Source organism: Salarias fasciatus (genome assembly GCF_902148845.1).
Source record: "Salarias fasciatus chromosome 23 unlocalized genomic scaffold, fSalaFa1.1 super_scaffold_20, whole genome shotgun sequence".
Taxonomy (NCBI): domain Eukaryota; kingdom Metazoa; phylum Chordata; class Actinopteri; order Blenniiformes; family Blenniidae; genus Salarias; species Salarias fasciatus.
The window spans coordinates 2,072,523-2,095,294 of record NW_021941230.1 but is presented as its reverse complement, the minus strand read 5'-3'; the positions used below and the strand labels follow the sequence as shown (position 1 = coordinate 2,095,294).

General features: G+C 44.2%; 2 protein-coding genes, 1 long non-coding RNA gene and 1 other non-coding gene across 4 annotated transcripts in view; 1 reads left to right on the top strand and 3 right to left on the bottom strand.

The window, feature by feature from the left end:
• The window catches only part of LOC115384139 (NACHT, LRR and PYD domains-containing protein 3-like), a gene marked incomplete at its 5' end in the record, with an annotated part of 256,996 nt that overhangs the window by 29,243 nt on the left and 204,981 nt on the right, over window positions 1-22,772 (bottom strand). The window lies entirely within an intron of this gene.
• LOC115384154 (uncharacterized) overlaps window positions 1-22,772 on the bottom strand; it is a 176,263-nt gene that overhangs the window by 14,831 nt on the left and 138,660 nt on the right. The gene's annotated exons all lie outside the window — the stretch shown is intronic.
• Window positions 666-13,996, top strand: LOC115384151 (NACHT, LRR and PYD domains-containing protein 3-like). The gene is made up of 8 exons (XM_030086490.1): window positions 666-819; window positions 3,347-3,494; window positions 5,004-5,384; window positions 5,895-7,722; window positions 7,803-7,976; window positions 10,159-10,332; window positions 12,407-12,453; window positions 12,638-13,996. Exons 3-8 carry the CDS (start codon window positions 5,108-5,110, stop codon window positions 13,174-13,176), a joined length of 3,039 nt encoding a protein of 1,012 aa, XP_029942350.1. The 5' UTR covers window positions 666-819; window positions 3,347-3,494; window positions 5,004-5,107; the 3' UTR covers window positions 13,177-13,996.
• On the bottom strand, window positions 15,913-15,994 carry trnal-uag (transfer RNA leucine (anticodon UAG)). Its single transcript has one exon. It is a non-coding gene; the product is annotated as a tRNA-Leu (tRNA).

Sequence of the window (22,772 nt, the reverse complement as noted above, 5' to 3'; positions counted from 1 at the left end):
CAGCCTCTCTCCCCATGAGGCTGAGACAGAAGTGTGATCATTTCAAAGCTTGTGTTTTATTTGTTTGTAATTAAAACTGTGAAGTTTGTTCACTACACGTGTGACTTTGTTTACATTCCAGCTGGACATGCCTTCAGGAGCACAGCCAGCGCACCGTTCTCCTCTCACCTCAGATCCACAGAGACGTAGCTGTATCGTCTGTGTGAGATGAGATCGGCCCTCTGAATGGGTCACTTCCTCTCTTACTAACACCAAGTTTTTCCAAAACTCTCCCAAAACTGTTCACTCATGTTTCAAAGCTTCATTTCTTTCCCATATAAACAGTCAGAGCCTCCAAAATGCAAAGATGCTTCTCAACAGTTTTGGCTCATTTCTCGAAACAGACCAGAGGTTCTCGATTCTCAAACTACTCTAAGATGCTGAAACTCAGATAATCACCTCCGGTCAGCACCGCCTGCAGCAGAGCCAGTGATTAGTGAAGACTGTAACACACTGTAGAGGCTGAGCTGAGAGAGCTGACGGTGTGTGAACTGTGTGTGTGTTCGTCTGCTCTGGTCTGTCGTGAGAAGCAGAAGTGAGTGCAGGAAGTTACTTCCTGGTTCCTTTCTCAGCCCTCCTTCCAGCGCGTGCAGGACAAGTGATTTCTCTGAAGGGTGAGAAAACATTTCCTCATGAAGGCAAGATGGTGAGAAGCTTCCAGAACAGAGCAGAAGACTTTTCATCCTGCTTACTGCTCCTTTCTTCTTTTTCACCTTTTCACTTCATATTGAGACCAGAATTCAACTCATTTTGACCTGAAAATGCTTTGATCCTTCAAAGGTATGGACACACACACACACACACACACACACACACACACACACACACACACACACACACGTTTGTATTTATATCCTTGTGGGGACCTTCCATTGACTCCCATTCATGTCTAACTCCTAACCCTGACCCTTACCCTAACCCTAACCCACACCAAAACAAAGCCGAACCCTAAAGAAATGTTTTTGCACTTTTACTGTTTTCAGTAACAACAACATGGTCAAGAAAACACTGCTTCCCCTCATGGGGACCCAAGAAATGTCCCCACAAGACACATTGTGCCGGAATTTCCTATCCTTGTGGATGGAAAAACGTGTACACACACACACACACACACACAGGTTGTTGTTCTGTTTTCTGTTTATTCAGTTCAGTTGTGTGTTTATCGCCTGTTTGATGGTTTTAGCTTGACTTTCTGCAGAGGTGGAGATCTGAACAGTTTCTCATGGAGGTGAGCAGGTTTGACACTGTTTAAACAGGAAACAATCTGATGGTTCAACACTGAGCGTGAATTATGGGAGTGTAACGTTAACAAAAGGAAGGACACGCACACACACGCACACTCAATCGGGCATACACACACGTGTGTGCACATTCACACATGAATGCACAGACACCCCCAAGACACCCCCACGCACGCATACACACACATGCTTGGTTGCACACATGCACAAGCACACACGAACATATGTGCATGCACACAGACATGCACACACACTAGTGGAGCACAGGTGTGTAGAATGACGCAAAACTTCTATTCAGTTTTTTTTCATGTAGTTTAATTTCAACACCGTTTATCAGCAAAGAATTTAATAATAAAAAAAAACCAAAAAAAAAAAAAAATTCAACATGAGCAGCAGGAGACAGTGGACAAAGACTGGATCTGATGGGAAGAAACCTGTAGAACCAGACTCAGAGGAGACTTTCTGCTCTTCTTATTTAGATTTGGGGATGGAGAAGAAAGGAGAGGACAGAGACAGATTGTCTCTTTTTCATTGACCCAAACATGATGGAGGCTTGAAACAGGAAGTTCAACAGGAAGGGAGAGAGAGAGAGAGAGAGAGAGAGAGAGAGAGAGAGAGGTCAAACACTAACTGAGCTCATCAGTCTGTGTCTGACTGATGAGTCTGATGAGTCTGATGAGACGAACCGACACAAACTGAAGAGACAAGACTAAATCCTGGACAGTCCAAAGAGACGGGATACGACTGGAAAACAAGAAGACTGGACACACCAGGTGTGGGAGACCAGGAGACGTAGACAGAGGACAGGACTGAAGGACACAGACAGAGGACAGGGATGGACAGACGGGACACAGGACCCTGACTGACAGAACTGAATGTCCCTCCTAAAAGTCCCTCCCCAGGCTCAGACTTGTTTCTGGTGCTGAGCGGCCGACTGAACGTGGTGAGAAACAGGAAAGACACACAGATGTTGTGAAATAACAACAGTGATGAACGATGTGGACACATCTCTGATAACTACATCAGTTTATGGTTGACAGCTGACAACAACACCTGTTCGGGACCTGAAATCAATAACAGATGAAAACACTTCAGAATCAGTCAACTTGAATTAAACCTTTTAGTTAATTGTAAAGGGTTTTATATGTTTTATTTGAAACAGCATTGATATGTGTTGATAGAGGGGCTAACACTGAAAGAATCAATAAAATCAGATTTCTTGGGGTCACAATAGATGAACAGTCATCCTGTGAGTCACATGTTAAACATTTATAAACCAAACTTTCATCAGGGATCACAATATCCATGTTATTAAATGTCGAGCACACACATTCATTAGTTTTACTGTCAAAATGCCAAATCTTCTGGATGTGGTGGAACTACAGACAGATTAATAACATTCAAGGAAAAGACAACCTGCAGCCAGAAAATATTTTAAAAAATCATTTATTTATGGAGAAGGAGCTCATAATGTAATCTAAACTCATTTTTAAATAGTATCAAGATGAAAGCATCACTGTTGGTGACACTCATTTTGACCTAAAAATGCTTTTATCCTTCAAAGGTATGGACACACACACACACACACACACACACACACACACACACACACACTTTTGTCTTTCTATCCTCGTTGAGACCTTCCATTGACTCCCATTCATATCTAACTCCTAACCCTGACCCTTACCCTAACCCTAACCCACACCAAAACAAAGCGTAGCCCTAAAGAAATGTTTTTGCACTTTTACTTTTTTCAGGAACAACATGGTCAAGAAAACACTGTTCCTCCTCATGGGGACCCAAGAAATGTCCCCACAAGGCACATCGTGCCGGAATTTCCTATCCTTGTGGGGACATTTGGTCCCCACAAGGATGGAAAAACGTGTACATACACACACACACACACAAACACACACACACAGTTGACAAATGAGGCTCCTGTTCCTCTGACTTCTGTTCCCTGACTCTTGGTCCCTGAATCCTGGTCCCTGATTCCTGGTCCATGACTCTTGCTCCCTGACTCCTCGTCTCTGTCTCCGACTCCTGGTGTCTGACTTTTTTTTTAGGTCCCTGACTCACATCCAGAAGATGGACCCAAACACAGACTACATGAGGATGGAGTACTGAAGGGTTTACTGCAGTTCAGAGGCATGGGAACCCAAAGCAGAGTCACAGAAGGCTGCATGACAAGAGCACACAAGGAACCAAAGCAAGGTGACCGGGGAAACACAAAGGAAGCAAGATGAACCAACAACCACACGAGAGCTGAGAAAGGTTTATAAAGGGGAAGACACAGGTGCAGCGCATGAGGGTAATGAGCACACAGGGAAAGACCATTGGTCGATGGAAACATGAGGCGAGGTAGACAACAGCTGGGGTTGATGACACACAGGGACACAGACTAGGATGGGACCCAGCCAGGGGGCGGGGCCCATAGGGTCCTGACATGGTCATTGACTCATGGGCTGTGTTCGAAACCGCATTACCTACGACTCATACTAACTTATTGAGTATGCAGTGTGTTTACACTGGCAGTATGCGATTTGTGAGTATGTGAGAAGTTCCCGGATGCATACTGCATTCGCAAGAATTGTTGAGTATACATCTTGGGTTTACTACTCATACTGAAATTACCCAAGATGCAACGCGACAGACAGTGGGAGAGCGGGAGCTGATGAGCATGGAGCAGCAGCAGCAATTTCTTCCACATTATTGGTTATTTTGTTATTTATTTATTTGAATAAACTTTATTCAGTTCACAATGACTGTTTCTTAATGATGTACATTTAGCAAGCTGAGTATGGTTATAGATATAATTTTCCCTCCAATTTTTGTGTTTGTAGGTATGTTATGTTAGAGATTTCTGATAGGATTTACATTGAAAATAGTTTAGAAAAAAGAACAACAAAACATTTACATCTGACAACAAGTCCATGTTGAAAGCGGCCATGATGTACTGAAGACGGCGAGCCGATCGTCGTTGAAGAGCCGAAAAAACTCTCCGTCGGTAAAGCATCATAATTGGCATAATAAGTGGTCCGTTAACGGGACACCGGTCCAAACGGCGATGTTAAGCGAGATATATTGCTGAAAGGTTGGCTTCTTCTTTTCAAAGTAAAAGCAAAGATTTATCACTGAGGTTTTTTTTGCATGAGAAAGGGAAAGGGGTGGTTTATTTTGGTGAAAATAACCAGAAGTGCGTTGCTCACTGCGGCTGGCTTAAATTTCGCCGAATTCGTCCGAACAAAATCATAAACGGCTGATATTCAGACAAATAAACGACACACTCGGGCTCTAAACCACCACTTTGTCGCCTAATTCAAAAAAAAAAAAAAATCTCAATAAAGTTGTACATTTGAAGAGTTTAGAGCTAAAGTGAAATCAGCTTTAGCCGGTCGATTTCGGCTGGGGGAGGAATGCAATGCATTGTGGGTTATGTAGTATGCTGTAGTGTAAACGCTTTGCATACTGACTGATGGACTGGGTATGGAGTTTGCAGTATGGACAGTATGGGTATGGAAGTATGTAGTAGGCAGTATGCGGTTTCGAACACAGCTATGGTCTCTGATTCCTGGTCTGTACTCAAAGTTGTCAAGAATATATAATAAAATCTGTGGTGGTAGTCCCCGAATAGAATCAGACGTTGACTTTGATAAAAATTAACCTGAAACAAGAGAATGATTGAGAAGGAGCTCATGAGGATTTTTGTTTTGTGTTTTTCAGAGTCAAACATCTAGCATGTCAACACCTCATCGTGGTCTTTCCAGGGACTCTATGAACAGAGCGAAAGTTTAGTGAAAAAAATCAGACTCTTCTGAAGGTCAAAGATGAGCACAACTCCAGAAACCCTCCTGGGAATTCTGGAGGATTTGGGACGTGAAGACTTTGAAACGTTCCAGTGGTATTTGTGGCACGACGGGGTTCTTGAAGCATTCAAACCAATCCCAAAGAGCAAACTGGAGGGATTGGACAGGAAACACACAGTGGATGAGATGATCAACACATACAGGAGCCAAACTCTTGAAGTCACGAAAATGGTTTTAGAGAAAATAAAGATGACGGGTATTTGGGAGAAGCACTACAAAAACATCTCAGAACCTGAAGGTAAGTCTTGAAAACATGAAATTTTGATGTTGTAACTTACATTTGCAAAATGTGAAGCAACAGAAATGAATCATGACAGGTGAAATGGCAATAACTGTCCTCTGCTTTTACAATGTTTGATCTTTTCTCTTGCTGGCATTGTATTTGCTAAGAATTATACATGACTTCACACAAAACATCAAAAGTCTTTGTAGTTATTGTTGAAGATCAGTTTAAGATTTCTGCATGGCATTTTGCACCCAGTCTGAAATTCACAGTCAAATAAGCTGAAGAGAAAACAAACACATGAGAAAATGATTCTTGATTCTTCATTTACCTTCTTAAGGACCACCTAATTTAAGTGGATTGTTTCTGATAATACAAACCCAAATGTCAAAGCAAAGACCTTCCAGTTACCGATGATGTGTACAGAAAGTGTGTGTGTTAAATTAAATTAATTTTAGAGCAATTTGAATGAGTCAAAATGAGTTTTTTGTTTGTTTGTTTTTTGTCTCTGAAAAAAATAAATAGGGAACGACGGACCTCAAAAAGTTCTTTTGTCAGCAATACCGAAGAAGTGCCAGGAAAAACTGAAGTTCAAGCTGAGGAACAAGTTCCAGTGTGTGTTTGAGGGGATCCCTGAGCAAGGAGAATCCACCAAGCTGAACCAGATCTACACAGAGCTGAAAATCACAGAGGGAGGGACTGCAGGGGTTAATCAGGAACATGAGGTCATACAGATTGAAACAGCATCCAGGAAACCAGTCAGAGAAGAAAGAAGCATCAAACCAGGAGACATCTTTAAAGCCTCACCTGACAAATCTCAACCAATCAGAACAGTGCTGATAAAGGGAGTAGCTGGCATTGGGAAAACTGTCCTGACACAAAAGTTCACTCTGGACTGGGCTGAAGACAAAGACAACCAGGACGTCCACTTCATATTTCCGTTCTCCTTCAGAGACCTGAATGTGCTGAAGGAGAAGAAGTTCAGCTTGGTGGGACTTGTTCATCACTTCTTCACTGAAATCCAAAAAGCAGGAATTGACAGTTTTGAAGAATTCCAGGTGATCTTCATCTTTGACGGTCTGGATGAGTGTCGACTCCCTCTGAACTTCTACCGCACTGAGATCCTGACTGATGCTACAGAGCCCACCTCACTGGATGTTCTGCTGATAAACCTCGTCAAGGGGGAACTGCTTCCCTCTGCTCGCCTCTGGATCACCACACGACCTGCAGCAGCCAGTCAGATCCCTGCCAAATGTGTGGACAGGGTGACAGAGGTCCGAGGGTTCACTGACCAACAGAAGGAGGAGTACTTCAGGAGGAGGTTCAGAGAGGAGGAGCAGGCCAGCCGGATCATCTCCCACATCAAGACCTCCAGGAGCCTCCACATCATGTGCCACATCCCAGTCTTCTGCTGGATCACTGCTGAAGTTCTGGAAGAAGAGTTGAATATCAGAGAGGGAGGAGAGCTGCCCAAGACCCTGACTGAGATGTACATCCACCACCTGGTGGTCCAGGTCAAAATGAACAGTATCAAGTATGATGATGAACCTGCCTCAGATGAAACCTGGAGTCCAGAGAGCAGGAAGATGATAGGGTCTCTGGGAAAACTGGCTTTTGATCAGCTGCAGAAAGGAAACCTGATCTTTGATCCGTCCGACCTAACAGAGTGTGGCATCGATCTCAAAGCAGCCTCAGTACACTCAGGAATGTTCACAAAGGTCTTGAAAAAGGAGAAGGGCCACCACAACACTGTGTTCTGTTTCATTCATCTGAGCATTCAGGAGTTTCTGGCTGCTCTTCATGTCCATCAGACCTTCATCAACTCTGGAATCAACCTGCTGGAAAAGGTACAATCCATCAGGTTGCCAAAAGTGATGAAGAAGACACCTAAGCTCCACGATCTCCATCAGAGAGCTGTGGACGAGGCCTTGAAGAGTCCAAATGGACACCTGGACTTGTTTCTCCGCTTCCTCCTGGGTCTTTCACTGGAGACCAATCAGAGTTTCCTTCGAGGTCTGCTGACACAGACAGGAAGTAGCTCACAGTCCAATCAGAAAACAGTCCAGTACATCAAAAAGAAGCTGAATGAGAGTGTGTCTGCAGAGAGGAGCATCAATCTGTTCCACTGTCTGAATGAACTGAATGATGGTTCTCTGGTGGAGGAGATCCAACAATCTCTGAGGTCAGGAAGTCTGTCCACAGTTACACTGTCTCCTGCTCAGTGGTCAGCTCTGGTCTTCATCTTACTGTCATCAGAAGAAGATCTGAAGGAGTTTGACCTGAAGAAATACTTTGCTTCAGAGGAGGCTCTTCAGAGGCTGCTGCCTGTGGTCAAAGCCTCCAACAAAGCTCTGTATGTACTTCATGAACTAATATGGAGAACTGAGCCAATGACAAACATTTAACTGCTTTTCATTGTTGGTTCACCTTCAGGTTGAGCGGCTGTGGTCTGTCAGAGAGCAGCTGTGAAGCTCTGTCCTCAGTTCTCAGCTCTCAGTCCTCCAGTCTGACACATCTGGACCTGAGTAACAACGGCCTGAAGGATTCAGGAGTGAAGCTTCTGTTTCCTGGACTGGAGAGTCCTCACTGTAAACTGGAAACTCTCAGGTCAGGATTAAACTCCTGGTTGTGGATACACAGCACTGGATCCTTCACTGCTGTTTGTTGCAGTGGAGGATTCACACTGTACTCTGAAAATCAGGTTCCATAATGATTGTTAAATGACGTCCACCACTCTGTTCTCCTCCTGAGATCTAGAGAATATATCAGTGGAACATTATAGAATCTTGAAGTTTCCTTGAGTATTCTCCAGAAAGTAAAACCACAAATTGAAATTTCGAGTCAAAATTCAATTGGAGAGTAGCGGGTTTACATCCTCTGCTCACTGAGTTTGTGATGCTCGAAGTCAGATTTGGAGAACTGAGTCCATGACGAACATTGATCTGGTTTTGATTGCTGGTTCTTCTTCAGGTTGAGCGGCTGTGGTCTGTCAGAGGGAAGCTGTGAAGCTCTGTCTTCAGTTCTCAGCTCTCAGTCCTCCAGTCTGACACATCTGGACCTGAGTAACAACGACCTGAAGGATTCAGGAGTGAAGTTGCTGTTTGCTGCTGGAGTGGAGTCCACACACTCCACACTGAAGACTCTCAGGTTCTAACATTATTCTTTGTGCCTGCCCCTGACAAAGCACAAATATTACTGTTCTCGCCGGGCCTCGTCCAGGGTTTCAATAAAATTCTTCTCATGTGAAAAGTTTGGCGTGTGACCACAGGAATTGGAGCAGCACAACAAAAACCACATCAAAACGTGCAGGAAATTCAGGAATGATATGTTATGACTTTAGTCAGCGTTCCAGTGAAAAAATCCTGAGAAAATTCTAAAAAAAAAAAAAAACAGAAATTTTATGCTCATGTAAGCAGGCCGACTGAAAAAAAAAAGAAAAAAAAAATGCCTCAACAAGTCCATCGTGCGTCGCCACAGTTTCATGAAGAGATGTCATTAAAATATGAAGATATTGCCATTTTTGTCCTCTATCCAGATGTGAAAAACTCATTTCGATATCTTCTACCAAATTTAAACTATGAGCTTTAAAGTTTGGTAAGAATATCAGCTGTTTTTGGAGTTTATAATGGGTGTATGTTGGAGAGGACCAGAGTGGGAGAGTGGCAGTTCGAGTGCAAAAGACCCTTGATTTAAACCCCCTCAAACAATTATCTCATCACCCCGCCCACATTTGTGTCTCAATCTCAACAAATGATACACCACAAAACAGGAATAATCCTTGCAATTCTCACAATGCTTTAATTTTTTGTGTATCTCAAACCATTCTCTCTCCAGATGCATTAGTTTAAGGAGAGTGCAGAATTTTCTCCCATCCGCTCCATTGCATTTTGGAGAGAGATTTTCTTAACTGAATCTCACAAGTTCCCATATTTTTACAAACTGATTCCTGCTGTATGGATGATCCTACAGACATGAAAATTTCAGGATGATTCCATGGAAAGCTTCGAACAATCATAGTGAACAAAAAACGGTTCAATTTCACCTCTCGGTTCCTGAGAAACAACATTTCTTCAACCATACAAACTGAATGAAAAACTGCAGATTCAGCATCATGGCTGCTGAGTGCAGCTGGTCTCCATGGCAACAGACACACTTGCTGACTCTGTCATGGCTGATCTCAGAAATGAAGGAGTTATACACACACACACACACACACACACACACACACACACACACACATGGATTACGCCGTTGGCAGTCGGCAGACACAAAGTAACAGTTTCCTCTGGAATTTTTTAGTTGGGAAATCATATCCACCACTTAGTGGTCATCACATTTGTAGAACATCTCTAACTTCTCTGAAGAACATTGCACTGGAACATTGTAGCCTCTTTTGATTTTCTCAACTATTACACCAACACACTCTGTTTGTGTAATGGCTCCAAGTTAGATATGACGAACTGACTTCATGAAAAACATCGATCTGTTTTTTGTTGTTGGTTCTTCTTCAGGTTGAGCCGCTGTGGTCTGTCAGAGAGAAGCTGTGGAGATCTGTCCTCAGTTATCAGCTCTCAGTCCTCCAGTCTGACACATCTGGACCTGAGTAACAACGACCTGAAGGATTCAGGAGTGAAGCTTCTGTTTCATGGAATGGAGAGTCCTCACTGTAAACTGGAAGCTCTCAGGTCAGGATCCAGCTGCTGCTTGATCAGGTTGATGTTGGTGTAGATCATGTGGAGGATCTTCCTTCTTCCTTCTTGACTTGATGCAGCCATGTTTGTGCCTCCAGTCTGTCAGGGTGTCTGGTCTCAGAGGAAGGCTGTGCTTCTCTGGTCTCAGCTGTGAGATCCAAGTCCTCCCATCTGAGAGAGCTGGACCTGAGCTACAACCATCCAGGAGACTCAGGAGTGAATCTTCTTTCAGCAGCAGTGGAGGATCCACACTGCAAACTGAAGACTCTCAGGTATGAATTCACAACAGGAGCTCATCCTGGAGGCTGAGATGTTCTTCAACTTATCTCCAGTTGATGATCAGACAGAATTTATCAGGAGGTTTTAATACTCTCATGTGAGAAGGCTCCTAAATGTTGAACAGTATTCCTCACAGTTGTAACCCTGGACACTAGCTTCATCATTAGATTTGGAAAAGATGTGTGATAAAGTTAACTGGGAGTTTATGTGGGATGTTGAGGACAGGTTTGCATTAGGAGAGGAGTTGATATAAAAGAATAAAAATAAAACAGAAACTCTCTTATCATTCTCAACAAGTTTGTATCTTGACCAATGTCATGTTCTCTTCTCCCTACGCTGTAAAGGGACAATACAGGGACGCCTTATGTCCTCCTTCTTTTAGTCCTCACTTCAGAGACACTGGAAGAATCAGGAATAGTCAGGATATTCACACTGTTACTTTAGGCAAGACCACAGAAGATACTGTTGTATGCTGACGACATTTCACTTTTTCTTCCAAACCCTGATGTCTCAGTCCTGGACACTCTGTCATGATGAACTCAACTGGTTCAATATGTGGAAACAAAGCAAATCTGAGGCTGTGCTCCTGGAGAATTATGGCAACACAAGTTCAGTGAGGAATTTTCCATTACAAAGTTACACCTCAGGCTTTGTCTAGCTCGGTATCAAGGTGTCACCTCATGGTGGAGACTTCATGTTCTGCCTTCAGTTAGAGCAGTTCAGAATGACCTTGAGAGATGGCATGACCTCCCATCTGCTGGATGAATTTGTCTCATAAAGATGAACAGATGTCCTGCATTGGTTGATTATTTGTAGATGTTATCATGTGAATATCAAAGAAAGTAACTTCAGATCTAGAAAAGGTCTAGTCATGATTTAAGAAACCCAGATTTTCTTATGACTTTAAAACTGCCTTCAGACCTAATTTGAAACTCTATAACTGTCCCCGTCTCGCCTGAATAACCTGAGGCTGGCTACAGTTTCAGTTTGAAATCTTCATTTAACATTGTGACCATGGAAAAAGTCAAGGAGAATGCAGGACACCGAAAATCAAGTTGACTGGGTCTTTACTGGCACACAGCATGCAGCACAGCTAGAGAGAGAGAGAGAGAGAGAGAGAGACTTACAGAATTCCTGCCAGGTAACACACACCCAGAGCTCCCTCGAGGGAGAAGCAGAAGTTTCAGAATACTGCACTTCAAGTCTGTGTTGTTACTCTGTAAAAGTTGAAAAATCTCCCGACAGATGCTCCTATTTCCAGTGATATAGAATTATTTTGATTGATTCAAGACATGCTCTTTCTCATTCTTCTTCACTGTTCTGCTGCAAAGATCCGTCAGATATCAGCAAGGTCATTCAGAAGTGGGAACATGATCCAGCTGGTCAATATGTTGAAGATGACTGGCATGAAGCAAAATCCTCTGAGCAAAAAACATTGATCTGGAACTGAATGAAAGGAAGCCAATACAACAGTGGTCAGCAGCTGGCGGCCTGTGGGCCAGAACGGGCCCGTGAACAACAACATCTGGCCCGCTAGATGATTTGGAAAATCTGAGGCAGCTGATTGACGGAGGCAGTAACATGGTCCATTGACTTATAGCCAGCTCCTCCAAACTGCCTCCACTTCCTGTTTGAAAACAAAGGACTGAGCTTCAGCAGCAACGGCTCTGAGATGATAGAACTCTCTGGTCCTCGAGCTCTGACTCACCAAGTCTTTCATACCTTCAAAATAAAGCTCATGATCTTTTTATTTTTCAAAACATTTTCTTAGATCTTTACATGAATTCAGTATCTTATTATTTTTTTACTTTAATCTGGAAAGCCATTTGGAACTGTGTTGTAGAAAAGTGCAATACAGAAAGTTTACTCTGATCCATCATCCATCCAACCATCCCTCCCTCCCTCATTCTCCCTCCATCCCTCCAGACTCATTCAAACATGGACTAAGAGCTCTTTCAGCCTCTTTCTGTGTCTCCAGAGACAAACTGAGGAGCTCTGCTTCATGCTGAACAGCAGTTTGGACTCATGTTGGAGAGAAAACCCCTCTGACTGTCTCTCTTCCTGCAGGGTGGAGCATGGTGGAGAGCAGAGGCTCAAACCTGGTCTGAGGAAGTGTGAGTAGGACTCATCACTGTCTGTTTGTCTTTCAATCACAACTTTGGATTCATTCAAACATTTCTGACAAGAGAAGCCTGACATAAAGTGTCCTCTTTAAACTTTCTCTCAATCAGGAAGTCCACAAACAACAAATCTATCACGTGTGTCTGATCAGGACTTTTCTCTTTTTCTCTCCATCAGATCTCACTCAGCTTGAACTGGATGAAAATTCAATGAGCAGAAAGCTCAAACTGTCCAACAACAACAGGACGGTGACACATGTGGAGGAAGAGCAGCCGTATCCTGATCACCCAGATAGATTTGATGACCCGACTCATCAGCTGCTGGGCAGAAATGATCTGAGTGGTCGATGTTACTGGGAGGTCGAGTGGAGCGGAAATCTTGATATATCAGTGAGTTACAGAGGAATCAGGAGGACAGGAGAAAGCTCTGAATGTGTGTTTGGATGGAATCATCAGTCCTGGAGTCTGGAATGTTCTGATGGGCGTTACTCCGTCTGTCACAATAAGACAGTAACTTCCATCTCCTCCTCCTCCTCCTCCTCCTCTGGTAGAGTAGCAGTGTATGTGGACTGTCCAGCTGGCTCTCTGTCCTTCTTCAGAGTCTCCTCTGACTCTCTGATCCACCTCTACACCTTCAACACCACATTCACTCAACCTCTGACTGCTGGATTTAGACTCTGGTCCTTTGGTTCTTCAGTGGATCTGTGTGATCAGTAGGAAGGACGGTCTCCGTCTCTGACAGCAGGAATGAGGAGAAGTTTATCACCAGGTGGGAGATGTTTCTTAACAAGTAGCTCCAGTAGAGATCTGATTTCTTCTTTGTTCCTTCTTGTGTTTGGCGTCGTTTCATTGCTGCCATGCTCCTTGAAATGCTCAATCATAAAGTAATAAAGGTAAATCATTGACAAGTCAAAGGCACTTTTTCACATTTCATTTTTGTGTTGAATTTAATTAGTGGTTAGATCAGGAACCAGCTAAAGGTTGCTGACACAATGCAACCGGATTATAACAATGCTACTGCAATGCTAACAGCCACACAATGATAACTGGATGTTAATGTGATGTCAAAATGCCATTGTGATGGCCACAAAATACTAAAGCAATGCTAACACTATAAAACAACACTAAAGCGATGGTAACACAGTGACAACACAAACTGTGGAACTTTACGATTTTACTTTTGTGGAAAAGTAGAGCTTGTGAACTCATATAATCTTGTCCGTCTAATCAGACACGTGTTAATGTTCATGCAAGGACTTCTGAGTATCTCTGTGCTGAAAGACAACTCCTTATCAGGCACGGAACAACAGGAGGAACAGCAGATCCACATCAGGGCATGAGAAGCAGAGGCCCAACCAGCCCACACCAGCTCCAGTGATGTATGAACCAGAAGAATGAAGACGTCACCCCGCCTGCAAACGGAAGACTTGATAAATGCACACACATTAGATTAGACATCACCTTTTTGTTCTGACTCTGTCAGTGAGGGCTGCTGGAGGACAGACGAGGGACACAGAGGACCAGAATTCTGTCTGGAGGCTTCACACAAATAAATCGTAATCAGTGTTGGAGATCTGCATTGGGACTCTTTATTTCTGCACTCTATTTGGCATCCAAGAAAAAATCTATAAGGTTCGAGGAGCAGTAGGAGGGGAGACCGGCCCGGCACCAGGGGGAGGAAAACTCTGTCCTCGATAGAACACAGTGGACTTCTGCAGATTATATTCATCTGTTACCATGGAAACATCATTAAAGCAGGACTAAAACTGACTTCAATACACATTTGAAGCTGAACTTCTAACAGAGAATCATCACACTTCATTTCCACAGATGACATGACCCCTGACCCCTGACCCTGGAGCCAGCAGTCCTCTGAATGGATCCAGATCCAGGCTCAGTCTGTGTTTCTGCTCCATTCTGACCACACTTCCCTTGTTCTGGTTCTACTCAGATATAATGTGAGGTGGTGGACGTCAGTCCTCTTTCTGTGTTCTTGATAACGGTCAGGATCCTTTCTGATGCTGCTCTCATGTCAGCAGAGTGAAGCCCTGCTCTCACATTGTTGTCATCCTGTTCAACAAAGAGCCGTAAAGTAAAGCTGATGTTTGCTGATCGATCAGCTCCTGAACAGAGAGATTTCTTGAGAAGGAGCCGACTCCTTCACAGCTCCTCCTCCTGTGTGTCTGACAGTCGGACTGAGACAGAGACCACTGGAACAAACCAGATGTGTGAAGAAAACACAGCTGGAGCTGAACTTTAACAACAAACTTATTTCTAAAGTGACTGAATAGAAACCAGTGGACGTCTGTTTGTTAGGATTTGAGAACATGAAGAGGATAAAAGAAGCTGGAACTCCTCAACAGAGAACTTCTTTCCTCATCATGAGTCAGAAAATAAATCTGTTAATTCTTCCTGGATCCATCTGGTTATTAACACCATAAAGTTGATAGAACATACAGTCATGAGAACCTGGATTACCAGTATTTTGGTTTAAGAATTATAAAAAAAAATAATCCGAGATTCCGTGTGGCCAAACACTTCAAATCTCTGACAGAAATGAGTGAATCTCAGAAACTTCACTCCTGTGTGGGAAACAAACAGTGAGGCTGGTGTTAAAGAGGACTCCACTTCCTGTTGAGAGCAGTCTGCAGCTTCTGCAGCATCTGGCTGGAGTTCTGCAGGCAGCTTCTCCGGGCTCCACCCAGAGCCAGCTGGTCAGGAAACCTCTGCCTGATACCATCAACTGAAAGAACCTTTCTACTGAACATAGAGGCTCCTGACAAACTAAATACTATCAACTGTTGGATGAGCTTCTTTCATTCATTAAAAACCAAAAGTAGTTGGTTGCCAACATGAACACAAAGTCATCATGACTCATGTTTTCATCTCCTTCAGTCAGGATGTGGTCATTGGATGAGCTCTGTCCAGGCTGTCAGGAGTCTGGATCACCTGCCTGATTTATGACAATCAGTTGAGTCTTTTGGCTCCTTGAGCATGTTGGCTCGTTGGTCTCGGTGCGTGATTCTCACTTCGGGTGTGAGAGGTCCCGGGTTCAATTCCCGGACGAGCCCTTTAATTAGCATTGCCATCCTTGTGGGGTGGAACTCCAGCTTCTCCAAGCTCAAATCAATAAAAACTAATCTGACATATGCAGAGGGACGTGAGGGCGTTTGAAAATAGCTGCATGAGAGTTAAAACAGCTTCTCTCATTCTCTGGTTCTTTCTGTAGTGTCAACTGATGTTGATCCAGACGTGGCTCCACCTCCATATGGAGCTTCAGAATTAACAGTCCTTCATTAACTGAATGAACTCATGAAGTCAGTGAGAAAAACTCCTGAACCACAGCATTTATGCTGAGTTTTTTAAAGATGGGTGGTAAATTTGACATATTAGTAAATGCCTTCGATTCATCAGTGGTTGAAAACATCCATGACAAATTCATAGAAACCTCATTGGCAGTGGTGGGATTTGAACCCACGCCTCCTGAGAGACTGGAGCCTAAATCCAGCGCCTTGGACCGCTCGGCCACACTACCTCTGACGCAAGGATAGTTTCATTTGATAGTTTCAGTGTTGATGTCAAGAAAGTCATTATTCAGGGGTCTTCTTGAGAACAGCTGGCAGTGAGAGGCTGTCTGCTCTGAAAACAGCTGGCAGTCAGTGAGTTCATGAGGAAGACATCTGAGACTATTGAAATGTGGGGAGAGAAGAAAAGAGAGGACTGACCATGGTGCTTTGCTCCACCTCAGTATTGAAAGTAGGGCTGGGCGATTCTTGCTAAAATGTGAATCTCGATTTTTCCCCATAAGAAACTAGATCTACGATTCTCACACGATTTTCATTTTTCAATGAAATTTTTTTTTTTAGTCTTTCTAAACAGACTAACAGGAACACAGTCAGAGTCACACTCAGTGCTGAACAACAGCTTGCAGCTTTGCTATAACAAAAGATAAATCAATAAATGTAAACCTTTCTTTAACACAAAGTGCTTGCTTGACATGAAGTACAGTAGAATCAAAACTGAAACATATATAAATGACCCGAATATTGGATGATGTTTTTTCCAGGAATTGTATTCTCCAAAATGTGGTCATACTGTAATAGTGGACTAGATTGTCGTTACACATCTGCACCGCTAGATGGAGCCAAAGTACCAGTGACCAGAAAGCAAATGAAGTGTGTGATCTGATGAATTTGATGGTTATAAAGTTTTTTTACATCATTAATGGAGTTATTGAACCTTGGAGGCTACTTATTTGTTGCTTATTCACCGAGTCACCGCCTCAGATTTTGAGAAAGAAAAACTAGTTTTTTATTTAATACTGCAGGGGCACACAGTCGAAGCTGGTCAGCTGACCTGAGAGACCGAGAGGGAGCATAGGGCTTCAAAACGCACTGGTAGCCAATGAAGAGATGATAAAATTGGAGTGATGTGATCAAATTTAGGAGTTCCTGTTAAAAGACGTGCAGCTGCATTTTGTACGAGCTGCAGTCCAGCAATGGCAGTCTCACTTACCCCAAAATACAGTGCATTGCAGTAATCCAGGCGAGTGGTTACAAAGGCGTGGATTACAGTTTCAAAGTGCTGTCGTGTTAAGAAGTGCTTGACTCCTAGTTGCCGTAAGTGAAAGAAACCAGACCTCACCACAGAGCGAATCTGACTTTCTAGTTTAAAACAAGGATCCATTTTAAAGCCAAGATTTACAACCTCATCTCTCCGATAGGGATTTAGAGAGCCCAAGTCGACAGATTTTGAAACTGAGTTGGGTCCAAACACCATAACTTCAGTTTTGGAGTTAAATCACATGAAATGTTATCTCTGTTGTGAGTTTTCCTAGAACAATTGTACAATAAAAAGTTGTTTTATGAGTGACCTTATTGTCTTTAACATATTTTTTATTTTCACAAAATGATATTTGAAAAATAGGGGTTGTCTTATAATCAGAGTCGTTCTATATTCAGGCCAATACGGTAGATCAATCTTACACTAACCTTCAGATAAACTAAATGAATTTTTCCCAGCCATTTTAAGCCATTTATAATACAGTTACCATAGTGATGATGCTAATGATCTCATCCTTCAGTCTGGCCTTGATGGTGGCTTTGGTGTCTTTGTTGCTGATATAGTCCAGTTTGTACCTTGGGTCCAGACTCGTAGCGATGTCGAGCAGCTCCTGCGTTTTTGGATCGTGGTACTTCTCCTGAAGGTACTGCAGGATGGATGTTTTGATGTCACGTGCGAGTGAAGGGTCGTCTTCCTTCACTTTCAACATCCTTTCAAAATTGTCGCTCGTTTGTTTTTCGGCTGCTACTCTGTGGTTGTTCATCGCTTGCCTGGTGCTAATGCTAACCCCGACACTGCTCAGTGGCACTGGCCACACACGCATGTGCAGTAAATGAGTGCGCTGTCGGGTTGCCATACTGAGTAACACATATCAGCGGCATGAGGGAGAGACGGGCAGATATCACAGAATCGCTGTAATCCAATCTTATTAAAAATGAGATGCACGAGTGCCTGAATCGAGATCGAGGGTCCATTTTCGATTAATCGCCCAGCCCTAATTGAAAGGTGGAGAATCCACTCCAACAGGACTTCTCTCTCCCTGCTTTGGATGTTCTGTGAGCCAGATGTTCTCAGTAGATGTGTCTCTCCAGCTGGAATCACAGCCATGGTTTCTCCTTCAGGTCAGATGTGACCACACTGTGTTGTAAATGCTGATGAGTAAATCCTGCTCCAGCCCAATTATTTTACTGCTCAATGTTATGATTTTGTTGAGTGGGCTGCGATGGATATTGGACAGTGAACCAAACCAGGCTGATATATTGAAGGTGACGACAGATTCAATGAAGCGTTTGCAGAAAGCTGTCAGGACTGACGGGTGAACCTGGAGCCTGAGAAGCTTTCTGAGGAAAAATAGGCTGCTGACATCTGGAGAAGATGGTTTCACTGTTTAGATGGAAGGTGAGTCTCTCATACATGGCAACAGCTGAAGGGTTTGGGGGGGGGGGCTGCACACACGCGCTATATTTCCGGCCACACAATAATATAATATATATAATATATGATATATAATAATCTCAAATCTTGAATAAATACTTGAAGTGTAACATTAAAAGTATTACTCTACTGTAATTAACTCAAATTGACAATATCATCAGAACATTTGACAAAAATAAAACAATGCATAGGGACAGTTATTGCTATTTTTCTAATGGTTTTCTGTATCATTAAATGCAAGTTATATTACTTTTCTACTTATTTTTCTTGATATGAACATATTATTTATTTACCATCCACACCAACAACTTCTGCAACTTCTTTTCTCGCCTCATCCTTTCTGTGGTTGTCCTTATAAAAGATGTGACAGGTCATAAAGTATTTTTTGATTTTGCACCTCCACAATCAAACGCTCCTCCTCCATGGTGAAGTGAGGCGACGCTGAACCTTTGACAGCAGGTCTGTCTCCACCCTGATGACGTTTTGCAGGTGCGGTGCTTTTCCGTTGTTGAGACGGTTTATTTTATTTTGAAACATCTCCGGATGTTTTATTTTGTGTTTGTGCTCCACTTCCTGTCCCGCACGATATTCTGTGTGCTGAATTGCTGCGCCGTGGTCCGGCATCCGGCAAAAATAGAAGCTCTGCATATATCCACCATATGCCGGACGCCGGCAGAGCAGAAACGCAGCCGTACCGCGGCCGTGCCGCAGGCAGCGGGAGTTCACGCATTGCTTTGAATGGAAACGTATCGACTCCGCTGCCGCGGAGACAGAATGGACACGCATCCAGTGTAATTTAGCCCTTTAGCCTTGAGGGAGCGGCGTGCGGGCGGCGCTGCTTCAGGCGGAGGCGGGAGGCTTCTGGCGGAGCGAGCGCGGCGGTGTGACGCCGGAGGCACGCTCCTCACAGCTCCGCGAGGCGGCCGCGGCCGGGGGCTGCTGCGTGCTGCGTCAGGGAGCCCGGGCGCCGCTGCGTAGATAACAAACTCACGCCTCTCGCAACATGTTAATGATGTTAACATCAGCGACAACCCCCCTAACCCCCCTCTAAAATTTTCTCACCGGATCTAGACGATTCACATAAAAGATCCAATTTAAAAATTAAATCGGTGGAAATCCACGGATTGGCGGAAAATTGCCATGTATGGTCTCTGAGCGATTATTGTTCCAAGATATTTGAATGACTCGACTCTCTCTGTCACCTGGCTGTTGACTGACAGAGAGGGGATGATGGTGTTATGGTCTGCAGTATAACTGGTGGATTTTTGCATGCTTTATATGGGTCCTTTATGTTCCCATAGCAGAGGTCAATTTTTTTGCCGCCTCTGGTGGCACATTTGACATACTGTTGGTCGGTTGGCAGTGACTTATTTAGCCTGAAGCCGTTGAAATCCCCTAACCCCCGATGCACACTGGATGCAGAACGGCTGGGGAACGGACACCGCAGCTAATCCATCGTCATTAAAATCAATACTGTGGCTCACACCGGCTGCGGTCCGGCTGCGGTCCTACTCCGGAGTCCTTGCGGAGCTCCGGTCTCTTTCCACAAGGATCCTATTTTTCCGCATGCCACAGCCCTACCGCGTCAATTCAGACAGAAGCAAGTTGGGTGCCGGAAGGAAACGCGATATATATTCCAAAATAAGTGACTTCAAAATAAATTCTGTGTCGTGTTTTTGCCATAATGTTCTTTTTTTTTTACTTCTTCTGGTAGAATACAGAACAAACAACGTGATGTAGTCATTATAAACATTAGAATAATGAACGGTTTTGTGCTTCGTCACTGCAGGAAAGTCAAACGACACCAAAATGGCACAAAACAGCTCTGTGTTGCCAGACTGGGCGTGTTTCTGCCAAATCAAGCTTCTTTTTTGAACACGTCGGACGGGTTGATGAAATGATTATGTGTTTTTGACGTGTTTTTTATTATAAAAATACGGTTTAACATGCATTTTCAACCGAAATGGCGGTTTGGGCTGCTTTCTATTGAGTTAAACAGGTTTCATATTGTTTACGGGGGAGAACGACAGATCTGGCAACCTCCTCCAGCGGACTGCAGAGACACTGCAGGTGGTGTGAATCACAGTGCTGCGGTATACCGGATCGGAGCCGGACCGCATCCAGTGTGCATCGGCTCTCAGATGAGAACAGGGGAGTCTGGAGATGCACTTTCAATCTGGTGGACACAAGCAGCTATAGCCTCTGACGCGCTTGTGACGTTGCCAGAGGGAGAAACGTAAACAATAACAAGGGCCAGCTGACCGAACTCACGAGGAAGGTACTTGGTTCTGAATGACAGAGCCAGTATCTCCAAATCATGGGAGGATTAAGAAGACTGCCACCATAAAAGACGTCCAAGGGTTGACTGTCTTTTCAAATCAACAGGCAAAGCCGACGCTGACCGTTTGTGCGAACTCTTTCAAAAGGTGGACAATTTCACTGGGGCTTTGGACGATCTGAGACACAAGATGGATTTGATCACGAGAGGGTTAAACTCAGCTTCTGTCTGAAAAGTGGAGAACCAAGCAAAACTGGAAGGTCAAAACAGCTCCTTCCACACCAAAGCAAGACACCTTCTGACTGCATCTGGCGCTCCCTTGGAATTCAAAATAATCTCCCGGAAGAAGATAAAGGACAATGTGATCGCTTTCTATCTCCCTCTACTGACTCCCCAGCGCTTCCCTCCCACTCTGGACTGCTTCTTTGGAGGACATCCCCACGGCAACTCTCATCTGCAAACGGAGGTCACCATGAACTGGAGCGCAGAGAGGACGGGCCAACCACACACACATACATGGACTGACGAACTGATAGAGTCACACACACACGCACACATCCCTCCCTCCACTCTCAACGTCTCCTCCCCACTCTTCTGCTGATGACTAGTGGTGATGATGTGTTGCGCTGATGTTGCAGCTGCGACCGCTGATCTGCTGGACTGGAGCAACTTGTCTTATGCGTCTCGCTACATTTGTGCGCGGGATTTTTTGTCTCTCACTTCTAATCACAACTCCCTTTGTAACCGTGATCTGAATTGATTTATCCTTTTTTTTTTACCCCCCCCCCCCCCTTCCCCCACCCCCTCCCCACTCCCCCATTCTATCTGAGTTCCTTTAACTCTGTTCCTTTCCGAGGCAGAGCGCCATAATTGGCTGCCAGGGCGTCTTTAAACCCCAGTAATCTCATTGTAACTTGTAACTTCTGTAACTTGTTGCGATGACAATAAACAGCATTCCATTCCATTATTGTTTTGATGGTGTGTTTCCCAGTGGCTGTTCAACCTTTTCAGTTGGTGCTGACAGGTGATTCCTGCTGGAAAGAGTTTGTTTCCAGAAAGCCCAGACTGGTGAGGACCTGTATGGACCAGGATGGTTGGATTCTGGCAGGTTGGTGTGTTGAACACTGGAGCCAGTTCAGCAGATTGATCCCAGAGCTGCTCTATGGAATCTAAATGGGATTATTATCCAGTCATCATTATGGGCCAGGAAGTCTTGGTGCTCCCTAAAAACTCTCTCCTTCCTGATGTACCATTGGTGGAATCTGCCCCTGTTCAGTGAGGAACACCATTTCTACATGAGGCCCATCAGGTGTTTGTTTCCTCCAGAGCTCACTGCCATGGAGGAGAACTTCCCTGATGACAGTTCAATGCAGATGACATCATGCTGGTAGGATCCTCAGAGATGGATTCCATCTCACAACCACCAAGAGACTCTCTGCCTCCATTAATGTCCTTGGTGATACTGATGTTAGACATAAAGCTTGGAGATGCTGGGGGTTGATCCCAGGAGGATGGGGATGGTAATACAAGGGCTCGTCCGGGAATTGAACCCGGGACCTCTCACACCCGGAGTGAGAATCATACTCCGAGACCAACAAGCCAACATGTTCAAAACACTAAAGGACTGAACTGATTGTCATAAATCAGGCAGGTGATCCAGACTCCTGACAGCCTTGACAGTGCTCATTGAATCCACTTCCATCAATACTGACCTCCAGCAACCAGCCACACTCCACAGTCCAGACTGTCCTGCTGAGAGAGGAACAGGCTTCTCAGGAGTTTTCCTCCTGGACTTACATGAGCAGATTCAGTTAAGTCAGAACCAGCAGAGCAGGTGGAGGAAACAGGAGTCAGGGGATGTAGCTCAGTGGTAGAGCGCTTGCTTTGCACGTAGGAGGTCCTGGGGTCAATCCTAAGCATCTCCAAGTTCTATGTCTTACATCAATATCATCAAACTCATGAATAGAGGCTGAGTGTCTCTTGGTGGGTGTGAGATAAAATCCGTCTCAAAAAAAGGAGCTCAGAAGATCCATCCAGC